Genomic DNA, 27046 nt, shown 5'->3' with positions numbered 1-27046 from the left:
GTGGCTCACATGGAGACCATTATTTTGGGGAACAAAATACTTTGATAAAGCTCAAGGCATTAATTTAGATTTGGGGGAATATTGTATAAAAAAGTAGTAATAGTCATGTGTGAAGATAAAAACAGACATGATTTGCGGACAGATTTGTGATAAGACATTTAAATGAAACACTTAACAAAATATACAAGAGATAAGTTTTGACACAAAAGGCATCGATTTTCTACCTTTGTCACTCTCCATTGTTCTTGGTCTTTGATGTATGGGGATGTAAATGATTATTTGACAGTCAGCTTGTGCCCAGGCTTCTGGGAGTACTTGCTGCCTGTTTGGAGAGGAGGATTCACACTTGTTAAACACCAGCAAAGAGTTAGGCCTGAGTTTCTGAGGGATGTCCTTGAGATGGCGGCAGTAGGAAACTGGGGGACTTTAGCATTTCATAGCTAGGTGCAATACATGCATACCAGTAAATGACAGTTATTTTTGCAGGAGAAGCCGTATCCTTCTATTAGCCAATTCCACAGTTTCTGTGAGGCTGGGTAAGCCGGGAAGTGTGAGGTACAGCAAAATACAAGGTGGCATTCTCCAAGTGCCTGCCCATATTTCTATGCTCAGCCTTGGATATTGGAGTCAGTCCCCTACAACTCTATCTAACAGTTTATTTTTTACAACTTAGATGTTTGTACATCAGTTGTTTTATCTTGAAATGGTGAATCTAATAAGGTCTCTCTTCTCACATGAGGGAAGATGAGGCAACGGCGAGACTTTTAAATCTTTAACCTGAAAACCCTTTCCCAGATATTTAAAACCACATGTATAAGCGACAATATTAGCTCTCCATGACACACACTTCCTGTGAAATGATACCACAAATAAGTGAGAAAACGTTGAAGTATTCCTCAAAGAGAAATGGGTAGAGATGCATATCAGGGTTAGCCTTCAAGGTTGTGCTGTTAATCTGCAAAGGACTTTAATAACATTCACACTTAATGGGACTGTCTCATCATAGTGAGATTTTTTTCTTAATTTAAAAACCTAAATGCTAAAAACAGATTTGGAACAACTAGATAGTAAATGAAAAGGGTGAAACCAGGAGCTGGAGTTGAGAAGATTAAGTTAGCTGCTAGCTCTTTTCTATTTTCAGGACTTGGATGTCTATATTCTGATTTCTTTATATAGACCTTAAATGCTTAATTTCCCATTTCCCTTTTCGTACTATACAACTGACTTCCATGGGTCTATTTTCATTCACTTCTAAATTTTCTCCCTGCCGAAGCTTCCCATGTTTTCTGTCATGAGGGGCACAACCTGATCGTCTTCTTGTCTGTTAACATTTCAAGACTTTTTCCCCCTTCCCTCCCTATCTTGTATCTAATGAGCAAATTATCTAAAAATAGATATGTTCATCATTCTACAAAATGTTGTATCTTCCATAGATTGGAGGCCAGTGTGATTGTAAGAGACAAGTGTCTGGCAGACAGTGCCTTCGGTGCCAGGATGAATTCTATGACCTGCAGGCGTTGGATCCTGATGGCTGCCACCCCTGTAACTGCAATCCCTCTGTGACTGTGGATGGAGACATTACCTGTCACCAACATTCAGGCCAGTGCTGTGCAAAGTGAATGTTATTGGTACGTGGGATGCACAAGTTTACAGTCACATTTCTATTCTCGTCTGGGGAGAAAAAAGCCTCTATTTGATTTCTTAACTGAAGGGTAAAGCAGGTTTTCTTGCTCAAGGCTGGGGAAAGAACAGTTTGGGTGGAATTAACTGTCTAAAAATGACTAAATTAATAATTGCATCAAACTCTTGTTTGAAGCTTAGTTTAATCAACCCTTTAGAAGTTTCTTTATACGGTAGATACATTAGTGACAGGGACTTAACTAATAAGTCATAGAAAAATATAATTTGCCTGCTGCATAGATGTTTCTTTTAAAAATTAACACTTTTTCAAAATGTTTTACACTTAATGAGTTCTAAGCAAATCATTTCCCTGCTAGTTTTAATAGACTAAAATAAATGGATTTTTTTCAAAACATTCTGTGCTAAAGGGTACTTTGTGATAAATCTTTCCATTTTTTCTATTATATTTCTTTGAACTGTCCCTATGAAATGCAAAGCAAGTCAACATAATTCCACACATCATGTTTATGGCTAGAGTTACTTATAAAGGGTCACATAATTTTAATTTTGTAATTCTGTACCAAGCTGATTATAATAAACAGCGAGCTTTAGTGTTATTTATCATTTTTTTATACAAGACATGCTTTTTTGTTTGTTACTCCCACAGGTATTTTTCAGAAATTAGATTTGATTATAGCAATTTATTACATCCAGCTTTTTTGAGGGAAACCACCGCCACATAAGGACAAAATTTATCAAGTGCCCAAAACGCACCATGTACATAATGCAGTTTGAAATTTTGATGTATGAGAATATTATGAGAGGGAAGTTTGCTGATGAAGTGCACACTGTATTCTATCTGAACATGCCCCGGTTCCTGCATGAAGTTTAAAAAAGACCTTGACATTTCTATTGTCACTCAAGAAACCAAGTACTGTGTGGTTTTACTGACACTGACCTGAACTTCAAAATAATAAATGTGGCTGGCAGTGATATCTGCACCACATATACATGTGCACACATACACACACACACACACACACACATGCATACATATGCGTGTATATGCATGTACTTACATGTAATTCTGAAGTATGTATATATTTATGTAATATAACCCAGTCTGTTTTGCTTGCTCACACACACACACACACACACACACAGTCCACAGCTCTGATATACAAACATTTTAATTAATCTAATTAAAAGATGATGGGCAGTTCTGATGACATCACACAAACAGCCTCTGGTTTAAGAAAAGGTTGTATAAAATGGTGCAACATCACTCCCACCTTTATTTATGATAACTAACAAACACCAACTTTTAGAATGGAAGTCTGGCTGAATTATGGAGAAGTGACATGTAGAATTCATCGTGTGCCTTTCTTTGTTCTTGGGCATGAGACATGTTTTAAATTCGAGATATAGAAACACAAGTTAAGCCCAGGCCTTTGTACACAATGGAGTGGGGCTTCTCTATTTTAGTAAGATCCCAGGTAGTTAGGTCCTACAGCTTGAAAGAGAAAGAAATTTTAATTACCTAAAATTTGTCATGACCTCTGCCATTTACTATTGGCAATTACTCATTTTATTGGTTGCTGCATGTAGTGTCCTGCAGGAAAACATAAATATGTATTTTGTGAAGATTAAATCCTCACTTTAACAATATTATAAATAATGATTTCTAGAGTAATCTCTGCAAGTGAAATACTTTTAATAAAAACACGAACTTGACGTGAATATATATTTTCCTAATAGGGTTAGCAACCATCCTTGTTGAAGATTACCTCGTTAATAGGAAAAAACAAACCCCCAGAAAACACAAGGGTGTGTTGTATGTGTTTCAGAAGGCAAACTGTTTGAGTTAACAAAACTGTTAAATCTTACTAATGATTCTATCACCAGTAAAATACATTACCACCAATAATTTTATTAAAGTAGGTCATTCATCTAGAATAAAAAGGGAGAAGAATGTGAATTAAATGCCAAGTGTGCTAACTCGCCCGCACTTGTTAGCTCCGAGTGTGATGCCCTGTAGGCCTCCGTGAGTATCGTTAGGAATAGATTACCTGTCAGGAATATGTATGGCGTATTCAAATAAGCACTGTGCATATTTTTAAAACTGATCTGATATGAATCCATGTAGACCGATTTTAATAGTTCAAAATGAGTCATAATTCTTGTTAACAATACAGTTATTTTTAAAATTTGCAGCAATCGTGGTCCTTTTTTATTTTCCTTATTGAAATTAAATGATATGCCTTAGGTGAGCTATTCATCATTGTTAGAGAACTTGCCTTCTATTGGAGTTTGAATGAATTTTTGTCCATATACAGGCATATTATGCATTTTCCTCCAGCTTAGGGCTGCCTTTCCCATATCAGTGCCTGAGTATGTATTTGACTCTTGTTTTAGGACTAATTCTTTATTACAATTATACAATTATGGTTTGAAATAGATGTCTCAATTGATTCAATGCCACGTGGCCAGGTATTTACATTCATGGGTATATGGAATCTGTCTAAAGGGAAGGAATTTGCATCTAAACATCACTGTTGATTTTCTTAAATTCCTTTTCTTGGCAACGTCCTTGTTGAGACTAACCTAAATTGTCAGAGGTTTAAGTTTAGGTGACAAAACATTTTTCTCCATTTGTAAAATGCATGTATGTGCCCCTCTAAAAAGAAACAACATAAGGCTCTGAGTTTATGTCATGTCTGAACCAGGTGTGTTTCGAATCACATGATTTGACAAGCAGTGCGCTTGCCTCATGAGCCAAGGCAAGCATAATTTATATTAATTGAAAATGATAAAATATAGAGTATACGAAGGATTAAAATAAAATATGCACTGAATAACTTGTATTTATGTCAGTTATTTAATTTTGTAATGGCTGAAAGTAAGTATATATGCACTTGTCACAAGACAGGTATGAGACCATTTTTTTTATCTTCTCCCTCAGCTTTTAAAGGTACAGTAACAAATAAAAATTCGGTGTATTTATTGGAGTACAAGGTGGAATTTTGGTATGTGGACAATTTGTGAAAGGATCGCTTGAGGCTAATTGATGTGTCTATTGCAGATATCCTTATTTGCAGTGAGAAATATTAAGATTGATTCCCTGGCTAGCTTTTAAGTATACACTGTAATACCATTAAAATACCATTGTGACTCCAGTAACTGTGATAGGGAACAGAATTCTATAACCCGTTTATTCTGTCTAGTTGTTGCTTAGTACTTTGCTTACCCTCCTAGAAAAATCTTTCTGGTTCTCTCCAGGTAGTTTTGAGTTTCAGAAAATTAACTCAGATGCCCTGTGCATTTTTATACTGCAAAACCCATCTTATTAAAATAGTTTTGGTGTTTGTGGAAGTAGGAAAGAGTCCCCATGCATGCAACAGAGGTACTGTGCTGCATTTTATGTTGCGTTGATTAGCGATGATTATCCTTGAAGCTCACTGCTTACAAGCCGCATGTGAGAGCCAGCAGTACTGCCATAGAGGTTTGCATGAATGGCTCTTCCATGTTTTGCATCTGTGTTAAATGTTAACCTTCAGCCTTCTTCCCTGTTGCTATCCCATGACCCTCACCCTCTCCCATGCGCTTTGTATGCAGGGCTTCGATGCAATCGCTGCAATTTTGGATTTAAATTTCTCCAGAGTTTTAATGATGATGGATGCAAGCCCTGCCAGTGTAACCTCCATGGCTCAGTGAACCAACTCTGCAATCCACTTTCTGGGCAGTGTGAATGCAAGAAGGAAGCCAAAGGACTTAAGTGTGACACTTGCAGAGAAGACATTTATGGGTTGGCCGGCAGTGCTTGTAAGGCCTGTGACTGTAGCGTGGCTGGCTCCCAAGCTTCAGGACCAATTGTGATCCTGATACAGGGCTGTGTTTCTATAAGTTCAACGTTGGAGGGAAACAGTGCAGTCAGTGTTTTGAGGGGTACTTCAGCCTTCAACAGAAAGATTCCTTCCTCTGTTTGCTTTGTGACTTCAAGAAGCCTAGGACAGTAAATGGCTCTCTGTTGTGTGACAAATCAACTGAACAGTGTCTTTGCAAATCAGGAGTAACAACTTGTCTGCGCTGCAATCAGTGTGCATCTAACAGGTTCAATTTGACGATGGGCAGTCTTCAAGGGTGCCAGGTGTGTGTGAGTGTGACCCTGCCAGTGGCCAGTGCCCATATCTGCCTCAACAACAAGGAAGAAGGTGTGAGCAGTGTCAGCAAGGTAGGAAACCAGCTTCTTTTCAGTGCAGTGACCACAGGTGACCCCTTTGTTTCTGGTCGCTGCTTCTAACGAATGGCCTCCAGCATCATTGCTGCATTGATGTCACCCAAACAGAGCTGTTTGACTTGCTTGAGTCTGTCTTGTCTGTGCATGTGCTGTTTGTGGGGGAGGGGGATGTAGTTCTGGATTGAGGCATGTTATAATTTCTTACCTTGACATGGATGTATAGAAATCTATCCTTCCAATTGTTTCCTGATGAAAGTAAAAGACCTTTGCCTTTTTAAAATTTTAACTGAAGTGATACTTTATAGTACATTGATCACTTTAAGTGTAAGTAGTTACAGTACAGCTGCAGCTGTATTGATTTAGGAGAAGGGCCGGTGTTGGTTCTTCTCCAGGGTCTTTGACAGTCTAGTCATGGGGCCTTGGCTAGGTTTACAGTGACAGGCATGTGTTCCCTGTTATTCTTGCCTTGAGTCCAGGGAGATAGCTGTTGGTTACCCCCAATATGTAAGTGCCATTATTTCGCCACTAGGGATATCTTGTTTGCCCAGCAAAGAGAGATCATGAATTCAACAGGGGGTAGTAGAGAACAGGAAATGGGACAGGAAGTGGGGGAATAATGATGTAAATATAGATTCTTGCTCCTGTGTGACTTTCTGAAAAAAAAAGTTGGTCTATTGGAGAGAAACAAGATTGATAAAGATGTGATCCATGTATATGAAAGTCAGAAAAACATACAATTATAAGAACAAGGCTAAGATCAGGGGTTCTCAGGAACTGGTAACTGGGGAAAGGGATTGACCCTAAAGTAACACCAGAGGAGGTTCAGGTAAGCTATATAGCCACCAGTTTGTTAAAATGTATTCAAATATGTAAGGATATCTAGAAAATGTTACTTTTTATTTAAATTAGAAACAAGGTTGCTTCACATGGCACAACAGGTCCTTCTCCCTTTCCCTCCCCTCCTCCCACGTCCTCCCACCAACCCCCTCCCAAGCCCCCTCAATTCCCCAGGGAGTGTGAGGCCCTCCATGGGGGGTGTCCATAGTCTGTCATTTCATCCAGGGCAGGGCCTAGGCCTCCCCCAAGAGTCCATGCTGAGAGAGCATCCCTCATTGTGGGATGAGCACCCAAAGTCCATTCGGATGCCAGGGATAAATACTGATCTACTACCCAAGGCCCCATAGATTGCCTAGGCCTCCTCACTGACACCCACATTCAGGGGATCTTGATCAGTCCCATGCTGGATTCCCAGCCATCCGTCTGGGCTTCAAGAGCTCCCCCTTATTCAGGTCACCTGTTTCTGTGGGTTAAACCAGCCCTGTCTTGACCCCTATGCTCATCAGTCCTCCCTCTCTGTCACTGGGTTCCTTGAGTTCAGCTTAGTGTTTAGCTAAGCCACCTCTTTTTTTACAGTTACAAGTTGGGGGAGTCTGATTTGCTTCATTATGGCAGGACATCTCCCTCTGAGCTAATTCAGCATACCCAGAGATGTCAGGACCCTGAAAATGAGCAATGTGTCCAGGAATCTACTTTAACACGGTGCAAGGAGTGAATGTCCCGGGAATAGGATTGCCTAGAGCCAGGCTGATGGGCTGAGCATGGCTACTGCTTCTGTGCCTTTTCCCCTTGAGCAACCTCTCAAATGTGCTATTGAGGTTTCACTATCCCAAAGGGATTTTGTGATCATTGTTTTACAAATACTTTGCTTTGAAATGTCGTCAGATTTTCTGAGTATGGTCTTTTGCATGGTGAATATGCACACTCTGCATCCTTCTTCCTGGATTCCAAAGGGGGATCTCACAGGTCCCATCTAACAGGTTCCGCCCTTCTTTCTTGATGATGAAGGAGGATCTAACAGGTCCCATGCTGTATAAATGACTAATTGTCTTCAATTACAATAGAATGTTTCATTCTGGATGAGTTATACATGCACTGAGTGTCACCTATTTTAAACAAGTTTTCTAATTTAGGATAAAATTCTGAAACAAAATCTCCTTTTGGTGACTGTCTGATGCCTCATCCAGGTGTTTTGACATTCTTAATAACCCTGACTGTGATTTTCTGAGTGTTCTGTGTGTTATGTCAAAACAGACACAGAGAAACATAAGCAAAAGGCACACAGACAAAACAGCAGGCTTCCTTTCTCTATGCACTGTGGACCAGCACTTCTCATCACGGTCCTCAGCAGGGGGCCTCCATGGTGTCCATCCTTCTCTCCTGCCTCCCATTCTGCTTCTGCCTTCATGCTTGCTCTGCAGTGCAATACTCCCAGTGTACCACTGCAGACACAGACAGACAAAAGTAACCTGATCTTCATTTGAGTGCATTCTGGGTGGACCTATAACTCTGTTGTGAACTGTGTCTACTCATTCTCTGTATGTTTCTGACACTTTCCAACTCAGACACCATTTTTAGGGTTCTCAGCCACTTCTGGTTTTGGTTTTGGTTTTGGTTTTGGTTTGTGTGTGTGTGTGTGTGTGAGAGAGAGAGAGAGAGAGAGAGAGAGAGAGAGAGAGAGAGAGAGAGAGAGAGAGAGAGAGAGAGAGAGAGAGGAGAGCAAGCACTAGCTGGCCCCACAGATATCCCTGTTTCCATATTCCTAGTACTGGAAAACTGTAGATGCTATTACACTCAACATCTTTTTAAACTTGTGTTCTTGTAAAAGGATCTCAACTCTTCATTCTTGTCTGGCTTCTCCCCAACTCCCAGTTTCTGTTTGTCATAATACTTCGGTTCATTCTTCTTTTTATTTTTATTGCCAACCCGTATAGAATACTTTCGTTATTGCCCAGAATGCTAATTACCAAGTATCAATTTCTTTCTTTTAGAATTAGATTGAAACAGAATTGTATATTCAACATGTGTAGGGTTGGTTGGTTTCTTCCAGTACAATTTCCCATTTAAAAGACTACCTATTTCCCCATCACTCACTTAGTGAACCAGAAATATCTTCTAAACATTAAGCATCAGTGTTTTAAAAGTTAACTTAATTCAAACCTCTATTAATATGTATCATAATACAGTTTTGAAACTGTGCTAACATTTACTTTATGTGCTGTTTATTATTTAAGTTTGGGGAGAAGTCATATTCAAGAGGTTGTGGATACACATCTCACTCAAAGTACTTTAGTTATATTACTTATTTTTCTGAAAGTTGCATGGATCAATAGAGTTGGAGTCAGTAAGAGAAAGAAGCATTCCTTTGTGATAATAGAACACATTTTCTTTTTCCAGCCATCAGTTGATTGTAAAGACAATAGGATACTGTCACTTGAGACAGCGTGCACAAAACTGGAGGTCAGGCGTCAATGAAATAAGCCAGGGTCACAGTGACACGTACTGTGTGAGCACCCTTATGTGGGATGTTGGCATGTTGGGATCATATAAACATAGGATAGAACATAGGTAACAGGTGTAGAACGGTCTGGAAGGTTGGTTTCTGGATATTAAGACATTTTGGTGTGCCACTGTAGAGTGGAGTGATTATGTAGTGTATCAAATATTTTTAAAGGACTGTGCAGAAAGATCGAATAATTTTTGTGTTTGTTTTTAATTTTTAAATATTTTTTATTCTTTGAGAATTTCAGGCAATATATTTTGGTAATATGACCCCCACCCCCTTTCCCCTTAATTCTTCCTATACCCACCCCACATCCCTACTTCCCTAACTTCATGGCTTTTTAAAAAATTTTAATAATCCTCCAACTTCAATTTGTGTTGTCTATATATATCTGCGTGTGAGGGTCATCCTATCTAGTGTGGCTGACCTACAGGAGCCATACCCTTAAAGAAAAGAGATGTTCCTTCTTTCAGAAGCAATCATCTGTCCATAGCTCCTCACTTAGGGGTGAGGGTTCCTGAACCTCTTCTCACTCCATGCTGGAACATAGATTGGCTTGCTCTTATGCAGATCTTATGCAGGCAACCACATCTTCTGTGAGTACATGAATGCAGCACTCCTGTCATAGCCAGAGGACACTACTTTGCTCTGGTCCTCCCTGATCTCTGACTCTTAGAATCTCATTTAAAAACATTAACATTAAAGAATATACAAATATGTTTCATATATATTAAGTATCATGTGAGTTGATTCCATAATACATGTTCTTGTGTATCAGTTTTTTAAAAAAATGTTGAATTAAGTTCAAAACATAACTTGAAGCCCAGTAGGTGTAGGTAGCATTAAAATGAAATTTCTCATATAGTTAAGAGCATCAACCTACATACTGGAAAAAAATGCTTCAAGAGCCCTTGTAATTTTTGCAGAAGACCCAGATTCAATTTCAAGTATCCACATGGTCATTTGCTACCATGGGTAACTCCAGTTTCAAGGGATCTGACACTCTGTTTTTGCCTCTTTTGGCACAAACATATGCATATGCAATGCATAGATATACAAGCGGACAAAATATCCACACACATATAATTAACAACTTAACTTTACAACAGAATGTAAACCTCATATAATGATAAGGTAGTGGGAAACAACAGAAGATAGTGAGAGGATGTGACTTGGAGACCCATTTATTGGGCCTACTGACTTCTTATTGGCCACTAAATAGGCAACTCTGTTTTTTGTTTTTCTTTTTTTGCCAGTCATTCCTTTCCAGGAAGTGGTAGGCAGAGCTATTTGTGAGTACACAAATGGTGCCCATGGCTACTTTCTTCTATTCACCACCTTTTGGTTATGACTGCTTGACATGTCCACAGAGAGCTAGCTGCAAGAGAGGCTTCCAAAGAGAATCTGTGTGCATAACTGCACTTGTATTAAACACATGAGCCCCTGTTATTATAAAAATGGGGAAGACATTGATACAGATAATTAGCAAATAAGAAACTTGGTTGCTGGCCCATCAGCTAATTCTTGAGGAAATCTCTCTAGCAAGAATTAAATTGCCAGTTTTCACTCAGTTCTAATTATTAGCAAAATTTGAAATAATTTCCCAAAGATGACAAAGGCCAGTGGGGCACTGAGGGAATACATGGACAGAATAATTTCTTAATTTTTTTCCAGATTGTTCATAGGGTTTCGATGTATAGGCTCATGTCTATCTCACTCACACCCTAGAACAAGGTCTCACTCATCATCAGCGCTCCTCTGGAGATTCCGGCCTTCGATTATAAAAGCTGAAACGGGGCTGTCATACTCCTGGGTGGATACTGTGGATATCTTAGACTAATCAATGACTAATTTGCACCAGTGAGTAGAGCTTTCGTTGAGTTTGCGCTGATGGGGAAAGTGGTAGGAAACTAAGTTACAAATGCATACATAATGCCCTCATGGAACCGTAGTGCTCCCATATTCCCTAGGACTGGGTTCCAGAGGCCATGGTGGTTACCAAGTAGAGCACATATCCCCCACCCTTCTGCAGTGTCACCAACTGCTTTGCTATTTAAACATCTCAGGATGGAAAACTGGATAGGCATGCTTGTAAAACCCACGGAGGGGTGAGCACAAGCTGCCCTGCAGGGAGGGAGAGCAGAATGAGTTTGTCATTTCCCCTTAGGTTTTTCTCTGTTTCCAGTTATCCCTGTTTAAGGTTTGCAAGTGCCTGAATCCCAAGAAGAGCCCACTCAGATGCTCTTGTTGTTATACAACTCCTCATTATTTCTCAGGTTCTCCAACTCAGGAAATTCTGGCCCAAGCAGACTCAGTGTGTGGAGCATTGGGCTATCTTCGCACCTGCATGAGTTGATTCATTTAACCCTTGTCCCAAACACACTGAAACTCTAAGAAGTGAAATAGTCACAGAGTAAGCCAAATATCTGTATGTATGTATGTATGTATGTATGTATGTATATGTATGTATATGTATATAATGCTTTTAGTATGATCATTATGTTTTCACTATAGTTATGATACCTGCCTCCCGCTCTCCTTTAAAGGGGATGGCAATGGCCCCACCCTTTTGGAAGGAGTTTTAGGTAAAGAGCAAATAAGAGTTAGTCTCCTGAAAGATAAGCAACCAATATCAGTTAAACTCCAAACCGGCAGGCCTTCAGGGAGAAGAGAAACCAGGGGCAGGTTTCGGTAAGAAAAAGATGGAGAGTGATTTTCCAGTACCTTTCCTTTTGAATTTAACTTCATGTTTATCAAGATCTTCATGGGTATAATTTTACAAACCAAATAAGGTGCAAAGGCTGTGATTTAGAACTGAAGCCCTCCCCAGAGCCCTCTGCTGAGCTCCAGCACACTCAGCTATGCTATGGCTTTCAGCTCTGTTTTAATATTTTAAAATTCACTTTTTGATATTGCCCATCTATTGTTCTACCTTTATATTCTATTTTTAATTATATTTGCGTGTGTGCACGTGCATGTACTTATGTCTGTAGGTCAGAGGACAACTATCAGGAGTTGGTCCTCTCCTGTACCTGGGTGAGGGTCCTAGTGATAGACTGAGGTCATCAGGCATGTTAGCATCTTACTTCTGAGTCTTGACTGTTTTTGAATTTAGAAATTATCTTTGATCAGCCCACGAGTACTTAGTTTCTCACACGGATCCTAAGCGTTTATTTTCCTTGGTCCTGTCTGTACTGAGGACTGACTGTTGTGAACCATTTTAGATAACTTTTGAACTAGCCATTTACATGTTATACTTCTTTGCTTGAAAAAAAATTATTTGCTTTTTTGTACCATCTTCCAGAAATTGCCTGGGCATTTTTATGAAACAGACTCTGACTCAAGATATTGGTCCACTTTTTCCATTCTGGAGAGAGACCACACACTTTGTTTCCCCCCGAAGATTGCAGTTTGCAGGTCCCTTCTGAGGCGGGCAGAATCCCCAGACCTCCCCCACAGCTGGGATCCACAGCTCACCTTTGCAGCTACCCTGTGATGGGTCCTGGTTTTCATAAGTCTCTGTCTTTAATAGTAGAACACTTGGTCCAGAAGTTTTTAAAAATTACAAAGGGGAGTGATTACATTATGTATTTCTGGAGTGGTCTTTATTGCTTGAAAATATACAATAAAGAGAGAGATGAAATTTTACTAGCACTACAAATGGTTTTCATAAAAATAATATACCATTTGCTTAGCTGTCCCATCATTTTTTAAAATTCCCTATCTTTCTAGGAGTTTCTATCATTTCTGTTTATCTGTATTTGGAAATTCTCATGTTGGTGTACTTTTTGTTTAATGATTTTGCTTGTTCATGGAACCATTCTTGTCTGTGGATGAGTGTTCGTTTGTTCTATGGAGATCTACCCAATAGATTCACTGCAATATCGATACTGGGTATTTGACCAAGTAACTGTACTCCAAGGCTGCCCAAGTTGAGACATACAATTATCCATCACAGGCAGCCTTTCTGTGGTCTTTCTGATTGATGCAGCTCCCCACACCTGCTCTGAGGAGTCCTTCCTCTCTCAGGTTTAACTACTGTAGCTAGCCCTCCTGATCTTCTCTGAAAATGTGAGAGCAACAGCCTCCTCTTTGGGGAAGGAATAAACCACACCCGTTTTCTGACTGGAGTGTTTTCTGTGGCTTTGAAGCCGATACTTTCCTGGTTTGTGTGAGCTCAATCGATACGCTTACTGTGGATTTTCTACTGACATCCCTAAATTTTTCCTCTCAGATGTCTGTTATTGACTGCTATTCCCTTTTTCAAAAAATAATTTCATTTGGGGGGGATTTGGGGGAAGGAAAGATTGCTCAGTCTACCATGTTTAACTGGCAGCGCTGCCCTGCATTTTCTGGGCTGTAATCTTGTCATGTCATATCATTATAACCAGACTTGTCTCCTCTTTCTCCCAGAGCTCCGACTCATCCATCACAATCAGTCCTGAGGGCTTCGCCTCGCAGTGGATCTAGATTTTGACCACTTCTTAACACGCACACTTACTCCTCTGTAGTCTCAGCTACTTTTTCCCGGGCTACCCAAGTGTAATCCCGAAGTCCCCATTCTCTGCTTTATCCTTCTTCAAGGACTTCCCATCCTAGAGACAGGAGCTTCCCAAAAGTCAGTCAGGTCTTGTCAACCTACCCTCCCCTGGCTTGCCCGCATAGCGACCCAGGACGTTTGTGACTGCACAGCCTCCACTGCCAGGGCTTCCCTGACTGTGTTAGTGTCTCTCCAGCCAACTAACCCCACTGAGACTCTGCACTGTCGCCCACCTCTCTCACTCAGGCGTATGGCACAGCACCTCTGTAAACGGTGATCCATAAATATTTATTGAATGAGTAATTATGTGTAAAAATATCTCAGTTGCCTTTGCTTATTTTTAGGCTTGGGAACAGCAAAGGCCTGTGGAAATGTCCTTATCCTCCAAGATGATCATTTTCCTATATGCGAGGAGGAATGATAGCTCCAGTAATGAGCATTTTCTGAAATAAAACAAGAGGTAGTGTTCACATATGCATACCCTGAAAATGGAGCAAATTGTAATTGGGGTGATTATAGGTTTTTCCATCTTCTGACTTCAGAATTTCTACTTTGTTTTATTGGTTTGGTTTTGGTTTTTTTATGTTTTGTGTGTGTGTGTGTGTGTGTGTGTGTGTGTGTGTGTGTGTTTTACAATGAAACTTCCTTGGAGAACATAGCCCCTTCTATGAAGTAGACATATTCACCAGCAGCTGTTTCTGGGCTCTCCTACTTTCTTCTGTACAGCTGTGAGCCCAAGACCCCAAATCATAGGGCAGGGGTGCACATGGATGTGTGCCTGCAACAGGACACAGAGCTCAGCCAGGAGACCACACTCTCACAAGCCTGAAGACCTTGCCTGTTTCTCTTCTGTGACTATAAATATCAATCGGCCTGTGTTAGAGGGCCCCGTGTACATTCCTGCCCCACTTTCTTAAAAAGCATCATCGAGGAAGGTTTGTGTAATGAAATCTCATGTATTATTAACCTAACCATAGTACAGACGTACAAGGAATGGGCTTAATTCAGCTGAAATTTATAGGCAATTTGTTAACACAGCAATGTGCACTGGAAGGCACGTTGGAGCCACGTTGGTTTTAATACGCCATTCAATAACTTGAGCAGAGGTTAAAAATGCTGCTTAACCTCCATTAAGTATTTTCAAAATGCTTTAATTTAAAATTATTTGTACTGTGTGTATAAAGATGAACGTACACATACCCACACTAATAAATACAGCACTAAATAGGTTTCCCTGGGTTTTTTTTCCTCCAGCTCTGGGTGACCTCGTACCATTCAGCAGCTGTGCTTAATCAGAGGCCAGGCCAAGAAAGGCAGAGGAGGATGTCAAGCCATCCTGGGCTAGTGACCCTCCCTTGTCCTTGAGAACCAGAGGCAGAGAGGGTTTATTGAGGGCGCTGCAGCTCTGAAATACAATAAAGCCTAATTTATAAAGGAAACGGCCTCTTGTGACATGTTGTGTCCTAATAGAACAATGCTTCATGCTTCCCTCAGTACTTACTTTTGCCTCTTATTTTGTAAGTCACATAGACTATTAGAGAGTGAAACAAAGAGTCCTGGTACATTAGGAAGCACATCCTCCTGGCTAAGTGATGGACTCATAAACCAGAAGCTTACAAAGACCTTGCTGATGGAACTGCAACTAGGTGGCAGACGTTCTAGTGAACATCAGTGCATCAGTAGGTGTTGAGATCCAGCCGTGCCCGGGTTTCAGTAAAAAAACAAAAACAACAACAAAGTCCTTTGAAGTCAACGCATTTTTCCCAGCCAGAAATTAGTCTCAGGACAGTCATCTCTTTCATGACAAATTGCCAGAAAATCATCTTACATTAGAGAATTTGGGCTAAACTCCTTGAAATATGTGGGAGGAGGGAAGAGGGAAGAGGGGAGTCATTACTTCAACTTCAATTTAGAAAGGAAGATCTGATCTCATTTCTGTGGAAACATCATAATAACAGTTTCAATAATGGTAGTGCAGAATAATTGCTGAGTGTTTACTGAGTGTCCAGCTCTGCCTTGGAGTGTTGCTGTGACGTCCCAAGTAATATGCATAATATTTCTATGATGGAGGGTTCATTCTCTGCCCTCCTGGCTAGGCAAAGAGAGTAGAATCTAACAATAGAGGAGGCATTTACAAGCCCTCAAGAACCTGACCTGAGAATTCATGCCCTCAAACTATGGAACATTAAAAAAATAAATTGTCTCAAATATTCATTAAATAATCACTTGAGGGTACTTTAAAATACATATACTTGCAAATATCTATAACCTTCCCTCATCTTCAAATTGCCCTCAACATGTGATTCTGGCTTTAAAATACATATAGCTGCAAATATCTGTAACCTTCCCTCATCTTCAACTTCCCTTCGACATGTGATTCTGGCTTATCCCTTCAGGCCCTGGGATTTCTCATTTGTCATGGAAAATCCAAGTAATAGGCATGAAAAAGAAAATAACACTGTACTGGGCTGCCTGGCTCAGTAGATGAGGAAGAACTGAACAGCAGGCTCTAGAAACAGGATTATCTATATAAGCTAAGTGGGAGGAATTTATAGATTGTCTCTGTGGCGCAGGGAAGGTACTCTGAAGTGTGCATTTGATAAATACTGGAACGCAGGAGAATAAACCAGAATATAAAAGTTTGATAATATATATGCATGTGAAATCATTATAATCTCCTAGATTTTAACAGAAATTTTGGTTTCTTTTTTTCAGTAATTTTGTGTTTGATGCTTAGAACAGATGCTATGGCTAGGCATGATGGTGCACACCGTGAATCCCAACACTGGGAAGGCAGAGACAGGCAGTCGTCTGTGAGTTCCAGACTAACCTGGTCTACGTAGTGAGAACCAAGCCAGCTAGGGCTACATAGTGAGCTGCTGCCTTTAAAAGGTGGAGGGGGGAGTGTGTGTAAAAATTGAGCAAGCTTCCACGAGCCTTCCCAGAGGTTCACACAGGTAAGGAAGCTGAGCTTGTATAAAAGAGAGTCCAGCAGAAAGCTTGGTGAGTCGTATTGTACCATGCCCCTATTCTAAAAGAGGGATTTCATTGAGGGCTGACATTTGAAATCTCTCCTTTGATCTGTCAGATGATTTGTGGAAAGCTACATTTTCTATTCGTTTTGCCAATTCTTTCACGTCCCCTTCTACATTCAGTGATAGGCTGGACCATTCTGACAAGTCACTCTTCTGACTCACAGACTTATATTACCATTTTCCCTCTCTTAGGGAAAGAAATCACTTCATGCTTTAAGGAACCACAGACACTGATCCAACCACCAACCCATCCTTCTTCCCTCTGCCTGTAGAGTTATCTACCCATTTCATTGCTGTGTCTATTATGTCTGTTGGCACATCCATTTAATATGGTACTATACACCAGGCCCTGGGCTGCTTTAAGACATAAAATCACAGATATACAAAGGAATCTGGTTTGTGTTAAGTACAAGGGACATGTCATGTACAAGAAACCGGTGGATTCTTGAAGGATAGGGCCATAGATCATTTAATAGACAAGATCTGAGCTTTGTTTTAAGAGTATATAACAGTTGGCAAGGCAGCAGAGGAGTGGACAGTTGCCAAAAGAGGAGCCAAACGTAGAACATTTTCAGCAAATCTAATTTAACAAGAGCACCAATCGCCTCAAATAACAGTGGGATGAGTGGTGGTGTGTTTGCACTCCCGTGAACATGGGGTCAAAGGTATGGAAAATGCCCTCAGCAGTATTTTTATTAGAAACACCAAAACAAAGGGAAGCGTTAGTATCCTGATTTGAAACTGCTGTTCCCACTGCATCCAGACACCCTGATAATCGAGTCCTTCCCGACACAGATTCCTTTGGTGAGCGGCATCCTGTCTGCGGTTTAAGGTGCAGAGTACAGTCTCCTAATGGCCTCTAATGAGTGCCAAGCCACGCTCTGCCCTCCTTTTCTGAACATGGCCCACAGGTTAAGTTTGTTTTCTTTCTCCCATTTCAAGACCTTAGCAAAACCTAGTTGTTCATGGTCCCCAGGAGGGATATTGCTAGGAAATGGGCTCTCGTTTATGCCCAGGATAGGTGCTGTGCTGTGCAAATAGCCACAACAGGAGATGATACCCACGGTCTTGCTAATAATGCAGTGCTCTGTGGGTCCTGTAAGGCCCTTCCAGGTACAGGAGGGTTATGATATGAGGTCTGCTCTCCTTGAGCTGGAAGACACCTTGCCTTCTCTCTGAGGTTTGCATTGCTCAGGACCGAGGATTGGCTGAAATAAGAGGGGAAATGAAATGCTTTACGAGGCCAGTTTTGTGCCTGCAAACTCTCAGCCCCACATAAAACAAAGAGAGCACGCTGGCCTGATGGCGGTGTTTAAGAAGGCAGTATAAAGACATTTGCGAGGGAAAACAATCTCAGAAATATCTGTTAAAATGATACGGATGTAAGGCTGTGGACCATGAAGCTGAGCTAATGGAGTGAGGTCAGAGATGCATTGAGTAGGAGAAGAAATTAAGGTCAGTTATCATTAAGCCACACTTGAGAGTGGAAGTTTAAGCAGGGGGGGGGGAGGGAAATGTTGTTTTCTATAGTTGGAAGCCATCAGAGGAGAGGTAATGGTCTAGAATTAGGCACATTCAGGTGAGGTGACAAGCAGTCGGTGAGCAGGAAGTTCCCTGCGTCATCCTAATTGAACTGCTTAAAAATAGGACAACTAAAATACTGGTGGGACTACGCTTTATAATGGAGCTCTGGAGAATTGGAGCCCTGGCTTCACAGCTCAGTCCACCATGGCTGCTCCCTGGAAGCCCCACCCTGCCGCATCCTCGGTGCTCTTGTGAGTTTTCGTGCTTTGTTCCATGGTTGTTGTTTCCTGCATTTCTAATATTTTTTCTACGCAGTTCCTTACGCTCTAATGTTTGAACTACCCAATCTTACATACCAAAAATGCACCCCCATTCATATACCCAGACTTAGCTTAAGTAATACTTCTTGCAAAAAAATGATCCTTAATTGTTCGAGAATTTTCTGTGACTCAAAGCTATTGCAATAAGTCCAAATTAATTTTAAGTATCTGTGCTAATGGGTAATCCATGCAAATTGGAGAGCTGTTAGTCCCTTCATGATACCATCCTCATGAACTTAGGGAGTCAGGTACCTTCCTTAGATACCAAAGACAAGATTTTGGGATCTGTGGCTTGGACCATGTGGTGAGCCAGATAGGTGAACAGGTATTAGCTGATGTGGCTACAATCTATTCCTGCAAGTAGATATAAGAACAAATAGAGAAATAATCATGTAGTCTGGCTGTAAATTAATCTGAAAGTGATGCTGTTCATGCCATGTGCCTGGCTGTTCTAGATCTTGCAATTTATTCCTTTCACTCTTGTTGAACACAATTTTCCCCATTTTTGAGGCTAAGAGCATAGTTAGGACATAGGACAAGGAAACCAGACTAATTTAGTAATCTAGGGTGATGGCTTCTTTTTAGCTAGATCCTCAAGTATTTGTGACAATTCCCAGTTATGCTCTACTTTCCTGATAGAACAGACAACACAGTAGGGGCTTTGTCTTCTTGCTTATTCTTTTCACTAAGACTAATATACCACAAAACTTAATGATCATAGCATTTCTACAAGTTTCATCTTCCACAGATTTACTCAACAGATGGTTTCTATGATCCCTCTTCCTGTTGCCACAGTTTAATTCCTGGTAGCATGTTTGGTGTGTTTGTGTGTGTATCTCAGTAGGTGTGTGCATGTGTGCATACACAAGTATTTACATCACACTACACCAAGAACCTTTATGTTTCACATGTCTGCACTCAAATGTCTAAGGCCCTTTTCACTTTGTCCTTGCTGTCGTCCAGAAGACTTTAAAGAACTCCAATGTGATTGTGAGTCCCAATTTTTCTTTACTTTTGACATAAGAAAAGGATGATACTTATGAAATAAAAGGAAAATCTTTAAGCTGAGTGTGTGTGTGTGTGTGTGTGTGTGTGTGTGTGTACATATTTTCTGAGTGTAGTACTTGTGGAACTCACTGACTCCTTGTGTCTGCTTTTCTATCCTCATCAGTGTTTAGTGAAAGTCTGCTATGGGTAGTAGAGGAAATGTCAACTCACTAAGATGATGAAGGTGACAGTCTGATGAAAATTAGATTAATTTATGTTTCTGGGCAGTCAACAAGATGCAGTGAAGCTGTCAGAGGCATGTCTGCATTGGCCTAGAGAAATTTCATCATGGCAATGAGGAGACCTGGCTTTAGAGAGAAGAACTAAGCAGAGGACGCGGTGGAAGCCATGGCCATGGACAGAGCTGATGTCTCTCGGAAAGGCCTTAAAGAGTCAAGAAGAAAAACAGCAACTCTGAGATGCTACTCTTGGGAGATGACTCCAGAGAGGTAGGCAGGCCTTGACTGCAGGGTGGAAAGCCGTGGTAGCAGTCTGATTTAGTTTGGATATTTTTCATGAAGGAAATAAGCATCAAACTACTTTGAAATACAGGAAAGAGACATTAAAAATCTCCGTTTGGAAAGATTGTTCAAACCTGTCAGTCAAGGAGATTGACAAGGAGGGTCTGGGCTCGTCATTGGGTAAAATGGGTTCTGGAGTTGGACAGGCTGTGTTTGAACCTGGCCTGTGTTATTCATTAGATCAGCATTTGAGGGGAGATTGTCAGTCTTCCTAAGCTTCCACTTTCTTATCTACAGGAAGGATAGAACAGCATCTAATATTCATCTAATGTGTGAATGTCCTTCTGTAACAACACCAGTCCATGGGCACGCTGTGAAAAAGCTCATGTCAGCCTTCATTGGCAGGTGGGAAGGGGGAAGAAGATTTAAAATCCTTGGGAGACACGGGTGGAAGGTCTTGGTGATGAACAAAGTGTAAGGCATGTGTGATGTAGACAGTTTAAAGGTTAAGAATTTTAGCAATGTTTGGTATGATCAATTATGTTTGACTTTTAAACAATCATCATTTAGTAGTTGTAAATAGTGCATTTTTTGCTATGAAATCATTGTTAAACTAAATTTTAGCTGGGAATCCTGTATTTTATCTGGACTTCTTACCCAATATCTCTCTGGTATGTAGGATACACCACTTCTTATTTGGTAACTATTTCTACCTGAGTAGAGGAGGGCCAGTTTTTAGTTGAAAGTTCCTCAAATAGACTTAAATTAGTTTTAATTTAAATTGATTAATTTTAAATGTGAGTGACTCTTTTGCCTCCATGTATGCATGTCCATCATGTAGGTACCTGATGCCCAGAGAGGCCAGATGAAGCACTTAGTTCTGCTAACCCTGGAGTTTAAGTCAGTCATGAATTGAATGGGAGTGCTTGGGACTGAACCCATGCCTTCTATAAGATCAGAGAGAATCACTAATCACTGAGAAACCTACCTAGCCCCCTACAGTGTTTTCATGTAGATGACTGAATGGTTGGTTTTTTTTGTTGTTGTTGTTGTAATTGATATACTTATTAAGAAGAGCTCTGACTACTGTTACAGTGAGACACGGGGTCCCTTCAGAGTCTTTGGGTTTTGAGTGCTATCTAAACACTATCCTTTCTAGAGAAGACTGAACCAAGAGTGAAAACAAAATTTCTTTATTTCTAGACTTTTACATTTCTCCTGGCCGCACCACTGGCCTGCAGTGCTTATACCACACAATTGGAGCAGTAAGCCATATCTGTTACACTGTTACCAGGAAGTGATCCCTCAACCACTAGGCAGAGCCTTTACCAATGCCAAGATGGTTACTCTGGATTTGATCCTGAGACTGGAAGGTAAATCTTTATACATATGGATAACAAAACATCGATTTCTACCTTTAGTTTTCCTTATCAACAAGTACTTTGGCAATTTTCAAATAATAACTTCTGTAAAAATGTTCTCTTGGTGAATATATTTTTGATTCATTGATATCCTGCCAACTAAACTTAGTGATTATCACTCTATCCTGTCTTTCTGAACTTCTTTGATACTATTCCAATATCATCAAAAAAGACCCTTCAATGATCAAGAGATGTCTACACTGTCTTATTTGTTTATACTGCATGAATGTCTGAGAGAGACAGAGACAGAGACGGAGACAGAGACAGACAGACAGACAGACAGAGAGAGAGAGAGAGAGTGCATGTTTCTGCAGGTAGAAGTCGGATGTCTACCTGGGTGTTGCACCAAGGAGATCGCATTTATAATAAAGATTCTCCAACTGGTTTAGAACTTGTCTGTTAAGCTAGGCTGTACTGGAGACCTACATGGAACTATAACTTTATGCTGCCATGCCTGTCTTTTGTGTGGGGTTTCTGAGTCTCAAATTGAATTCCTAATATTTGTATAGCAAGTACTTAATCAACTGAACTACCTCCTTGCCCCCAATTTTTTTAAAAGAAAGACATTATTCTCTTCAGTCTATCATAATCTCTACCCTTGAATGTTGTTATATTCAAGGCTGCTTTTGGTGGGGTAAAATCCTGCTCTCTTTTTCTTTCTCTATTGATACTCTTCACACCTCCTACCTCCGCTTGTTCCAGGACCCATACCTGCTTACAGAAGAGTGTTCTGTCATTTGTCACTCCACAGGATGTCTGGCTAGTACCAAGTTGGAGTCTCTGGGATAGAACATAGATGGAAATGTTAACATCAGCTTATGAGGTGTAGAAGGAGACATCAAGACCACATAGCCTACCGTATCAGAAGACAATGAGGTCATTTAAAACTTTGAATCAAGTGAAACTGGTAGTTGGTGGAATGGAGAAGACACAGGAGAGGGAGGGTCTAGAGGAGAATGGATTTTAAAGGAAGATGATTCATAGCAAGTTTTATACAAATTAAGTTGAATGTATCTGCATATCAGCTGACTCTTCTTATATTGACTCAGAGAAAGAACAACCTTGATAAAACCACACGTTATTCTTTAAGAAGAAAACTTTTTCCCTACATCCAAAGGGCTTTCATATTTATTCTTCTGAGTTTCATTCATGGAGTACTTGGAGTATTGCTGTAGTTTGGTTCTGAAGACTTATATTTTAAAGGCTTGACCCTACCTTGGTGCCTTGGTAACATGGTGGGACTTTAAACAGTTAGGACCCCGTGGCAGGTAGTCATCCCTTGAGAGAGATGGTGGCCCCTTCCTCTCTGTCTTTTTCATTTACTAGACATAGGGTGAGTGTTCTACTGCCTCACACCCCTCTGCCATAGTGTGTTAGGACGATGTGTCACTGTAGGCCCCATAGCCAGTGGGAAGTAACCTTTGAAGCCTTGAGCTAAGATAAAACTTGTGTCTCTGTAAGTTGTCTGGGGCATTTGTTATAGTGATGAAAAGCTAATGTAGGGATATACATTTCTTCTTTCATCTCTAATGTCCATCAGTAATTCAAAACTATGAAAATTCCCATTACTGCTGACTTTCTTCTGTGTCTAGTATTGGCCTACTCTTTCTATGTCTCAAATAGTCCTGATTCCAGAAATGCTGTGCTATGAGTAGATGCCATCATTCCAACCCTGTCATCCCAGAATGATCACTTAACCTGTGCTGGTATCACTGCCCAGCCCTATGTTGATGAACTGTGCCATCTTCATGGCCTTCTCCTATGCTGGGACAAAATCACCTGCTAGGGAGCTCTCTCCCTTCTGCAGGGCTGTCGGTCAGGCCTAGAGGTGGTCCTCCTGCAGCTGCCCTGGGCTGACTGGACTGAGGGTGAGCTTGTGCTGGCTGGACCCATAGTTTTCATCTTGCATGTGCTTCTCGTCACCCTGGTTTCAAACTACTTCATATGGTAGCCTCAGCTTGGGCTTCAGCTTCCTGGTCCCCTCCTGGAAGATTATCCAGCCCTCTGCTGTTCAGATGAAATGGCAACAGAAACAGATGTCTCCAGATTGTCACTCCCCCTCCAATCTGTCTTCTTTTTTATACATTCTTAATTTTTATCTAGTCATAGAAGAAAACAATATTTTAATGGCCTATTTTGAGTACGAGCCCTTCCTGAGTTTTGTTTTTTTCCCCTTGCATTCTCATCTTTATCTCCCATCCTCCCTTCTGAATCTTGCTTCTTCAAATTTTCACTCTAACTTAACAATTGCCTCTTCACTGGGTAAAACTGCACACAGATACCCGGTCATCTCCTCACTGCACACAGATAGATACACTGCCATCTCCTCACTGCACACAGATAGATACGCTGTCATCTCCTCACTGCACACAGATACACTGTCATCTCCTCACTGCACACAGATACACTGCCATCTCCTCACTGCACACAGATAGATACACTGTCATCTCCTCACTGCACACAGATAGATACGCTGTCATCTCCTCACTGCACACAGATGATACACTGTCATCTCCTCACTGCACACAGATACCCTGTCATCTCCTCACTGCACACAGATAGATACACTATCATCTCCTCACTGCACACAGATAGATACCCTGTCATCTCCTCACTGCACACAGATACACTGTCATCTCCTCACTGCACACAGATAGATACACTGTCATCTCCTCACTGCACACAGATAGATACACTGTCATCTCCTCACTGCACACAGATAGATATGCTGTCATCTCCTCACTGCACACAGATAGATACACTGCCATCTCCTCACTGCACACTGATAGATACCCTGTCATCTCCTCACTGCCCACAGATAGATACACTGTCATCTCCTCACTGCACACAGATAGATACACTGTCATCTCCTCACTGCACACAGATATGCTGTCATCTCCTCACTGCACACAGATAGATACACTGTCATCTCCTCACTGCACACAGATAGATACACTGTCATCTCCTCACTGCACACAGATACACTGTCATCTCCTCACTGCGCACAGATACCCTGTCATCTCATTGCACACAGATACACTGTCATCTCCTCACTGCACTCAGATACACTGTCATCTCCTCACTGCACACAGATAAACACCCTGTCATCTCCTCACTGCACACAGATAGATACCCTGTCATCTCCTCACTGCACACAGATACACTGTCATCTCCTCACTGCACACAGATAAATACCCTGTCATCTCCTCACTGCACACAGATAGATAACCTGTCATCTCCTCACTGCACACACATACACTGTCATCTCCTCACTGCACACAGATAGATTCACTGTCATCTCCTCACTGCACACACATACACTGTCATCTCCTCACTGCACACTGATACACTATCTCCTCACTGCACACAGATAGATACCCTGTCATCTTCTCATTGCTAGCTCCTTCCCATGGCTTTACCCTGCTCTATAAGGTCTGGACATTATTGTTTGATTTCTCAGTTTTCTGCTTGCTCATATTTAAGAATACTTTTCTTGCTTCTTCCTAGTCATATCTTTCCATCTGTTCCTCATCCCCCATACTTTGTGCATACAGTAGCCAAACCCACATAACACAGACACCATGGACTAACACACTTGGTTTTTTGCTAGTGTCAGAGTGGAACATATGGTCCTCTGTGTGTTACTCAAGTGCTCTACCACTAAGTGACATCCATAATTCCCTAAACAACTCTTGGAACTCTTATCTCTATCAAATTATGTAACAAAAAGAATAGGTAAACAAAGGTTAAGGGAAGATAGAGAATAGGGTTTCCCTGGAGGGGATGACAGAAGTGTCTGTGATGCTTCTTATGCATGAATTATATTAGAAGGATCTAGGAGACCTGTTGAAGGGTGACATGGATCACCTGCAGTTGTGTGGAGGCTGGTGTGCTGATACACAATTTAGACCTAGCAAATCTGAATGGGGACAGGCAATCTAGCCAAGATTAGCTTTATGGCTTGAGGTATCTTTCTGATATCTAAGCCTCTTAGAGTTTATGAGGTTGGGGTCTGATTAGGATAACAAAGAAGAGAAATGGAGTGATCGCTCTTAACATCTGTGAAAAGTATCACGTGGAATCCTGAAAAGTCCTGGATGGAGGAAACATGCAAGGTTCCTCTGGGCTGCACAGAGACTAAGAAAGTAGCTGGAATAGAGGCAGGCCTGAGACATCTGGAACTGTTACTGAGAAAGAATCTCTTGAAGGACAGAGATCACAGTAGGAAGCCAGGAAGTTTTTCCACAAATGGAGGGTCAACTCTGAACACAAGGGAGACCAAAGACAGCATCCTGGAAGTATGACTTTGAATGTAGGCAAGGCCAGAGACTGTAGCCTGCTCTGGGCTGTGCCAGGCCAATGAGTAAGTACCTGCACCTCTTGAGACTGACGGTATGTGAGTAAAGAGGTAAGTATCAGACAAGAGGGGGATAGCCAGATAACCCTTGTTTGTAGAGTCCTGTCATTATCATGCCTGAACTAAAAACTAACAAAACAAAAAAACCCTGGGAGAAACGTTTTGTTTATTTTTTTAATGTCTAATTTGAAGGTTGACCTGATACACAGGACTAGAAATTCTATTTCTATTGTTACACAATTAAAAAACAACTCCAGGGTGTTTCATTGTCTCTGGAAGATGAGAGGCGTCATAGATGGCTTTGATCAAAGACAAGAGAAACACTGACTTCTGTTTGCTGTTCTCACTCATCTTTTTTAGTGCATCTTTGGTTTAATTGTTATTATTAGTAAAATAATCTCTTCCCTTGGTGTCCAAGACCCTACTTCTCTGACTGGCTCTCTGCTTTGCTGTTTCCTCCTATGTAACATGCCTCTCCACTGACCCAGATCTGTGCTTGACATCAGCCACCACACTATCTATCATTTGCTCTTGTTGAGTGTGTGGTCACCTCTTTAGGTCTGTGCCCTGTACACTAGTTGTGTGATCTTAACACTAGCATGTGGCATGCCCTCATCCTCTGGACTGAACAGGTAAGTGGCCTTGTGTGTGTCTCTCCAAATAGATGGTGTCCTAATGGGATCTAGAGCCTTTCAGTCTGGACATGATAGGACATAATCCATATGCTAACACTGGAACAAGCTGTTGCAGCCTCTCTACAAAGAATAGAGAATGAAGCTCCCAGTCCTGGCTCACCATGTAACAAAGCCTGCTGGTCAAACACTAGGATGTGTGCTACAACCTCAAGAACCCATGTAGAAAGCCAGGTGTGTTCATTTGCACACAGGTGATGCTATGCAAGAGAGGGACCAGGAGAGTTACTGGAGCTTAATGGCACCAGTCTAGCTTCAAGTTTTAGGAGAGGCCCTGGTCTCAAGTGAATAGGCTAGAGACTGATTGAGTAGGATGTCAGATATTCCCACTCGGGCATCTGTCCACACATGCACACATACACACGTATGCCACACATATACTATGGGAATGCTTACATAAAGAATGGTTTTGTTTAATGGAAGAAATAATCAGGATAAATCTTCCCACGATA

The 27046-nt window shown here is 41.1% G+C and overlaps 1 protein-coding gene across 1 annotated transcript in view; it reads left to right on the top strand.

Annotated features, from left to right (window-relative positions):
* Positions 1-27046, top strand: part of Ush2a (usherin) — a 644634-nt gene that overhangs the window by 109521 nt on the left and 508067 nt on the right. The window contains 7 exon segments of the mRNA XM_040738771.1: positions 1434-1605; positions 1608-1628; positions 5236-5483; positions 5486-5774; positions 5777-5851; positions 21328-21421; positions 21423-21497. Of these exon segments, the coding sequence (XP_040594705.1) occupies positions 1434-1605; positions 1608-1628; positions 5236-5483; positions 5486-5774; positions 5777-5851; positions 21328-21421; positions 21423-21497 (974 nt within the window).

Source organism: Mesocricetus auratus, unplaced genomic scaffold (genome assembly GCF_017639785.1).
Source record: "Mesocricetus auratus isolate SY011 unplaced genomic scaffold, BCM_Maur_2.0 Super-Scaffold_100676, whole genome shotgun sequence".
NCBI classification, from domain to species: Eukaryota; Metazoa; Chordata; class Mammalia; order Rodentia; family Cricetidae; genus Mesocricetus; species Mesocricetus auratus.
This window is presented reverse-complemented; position numbering and strand designations above follow the sequence as displayed.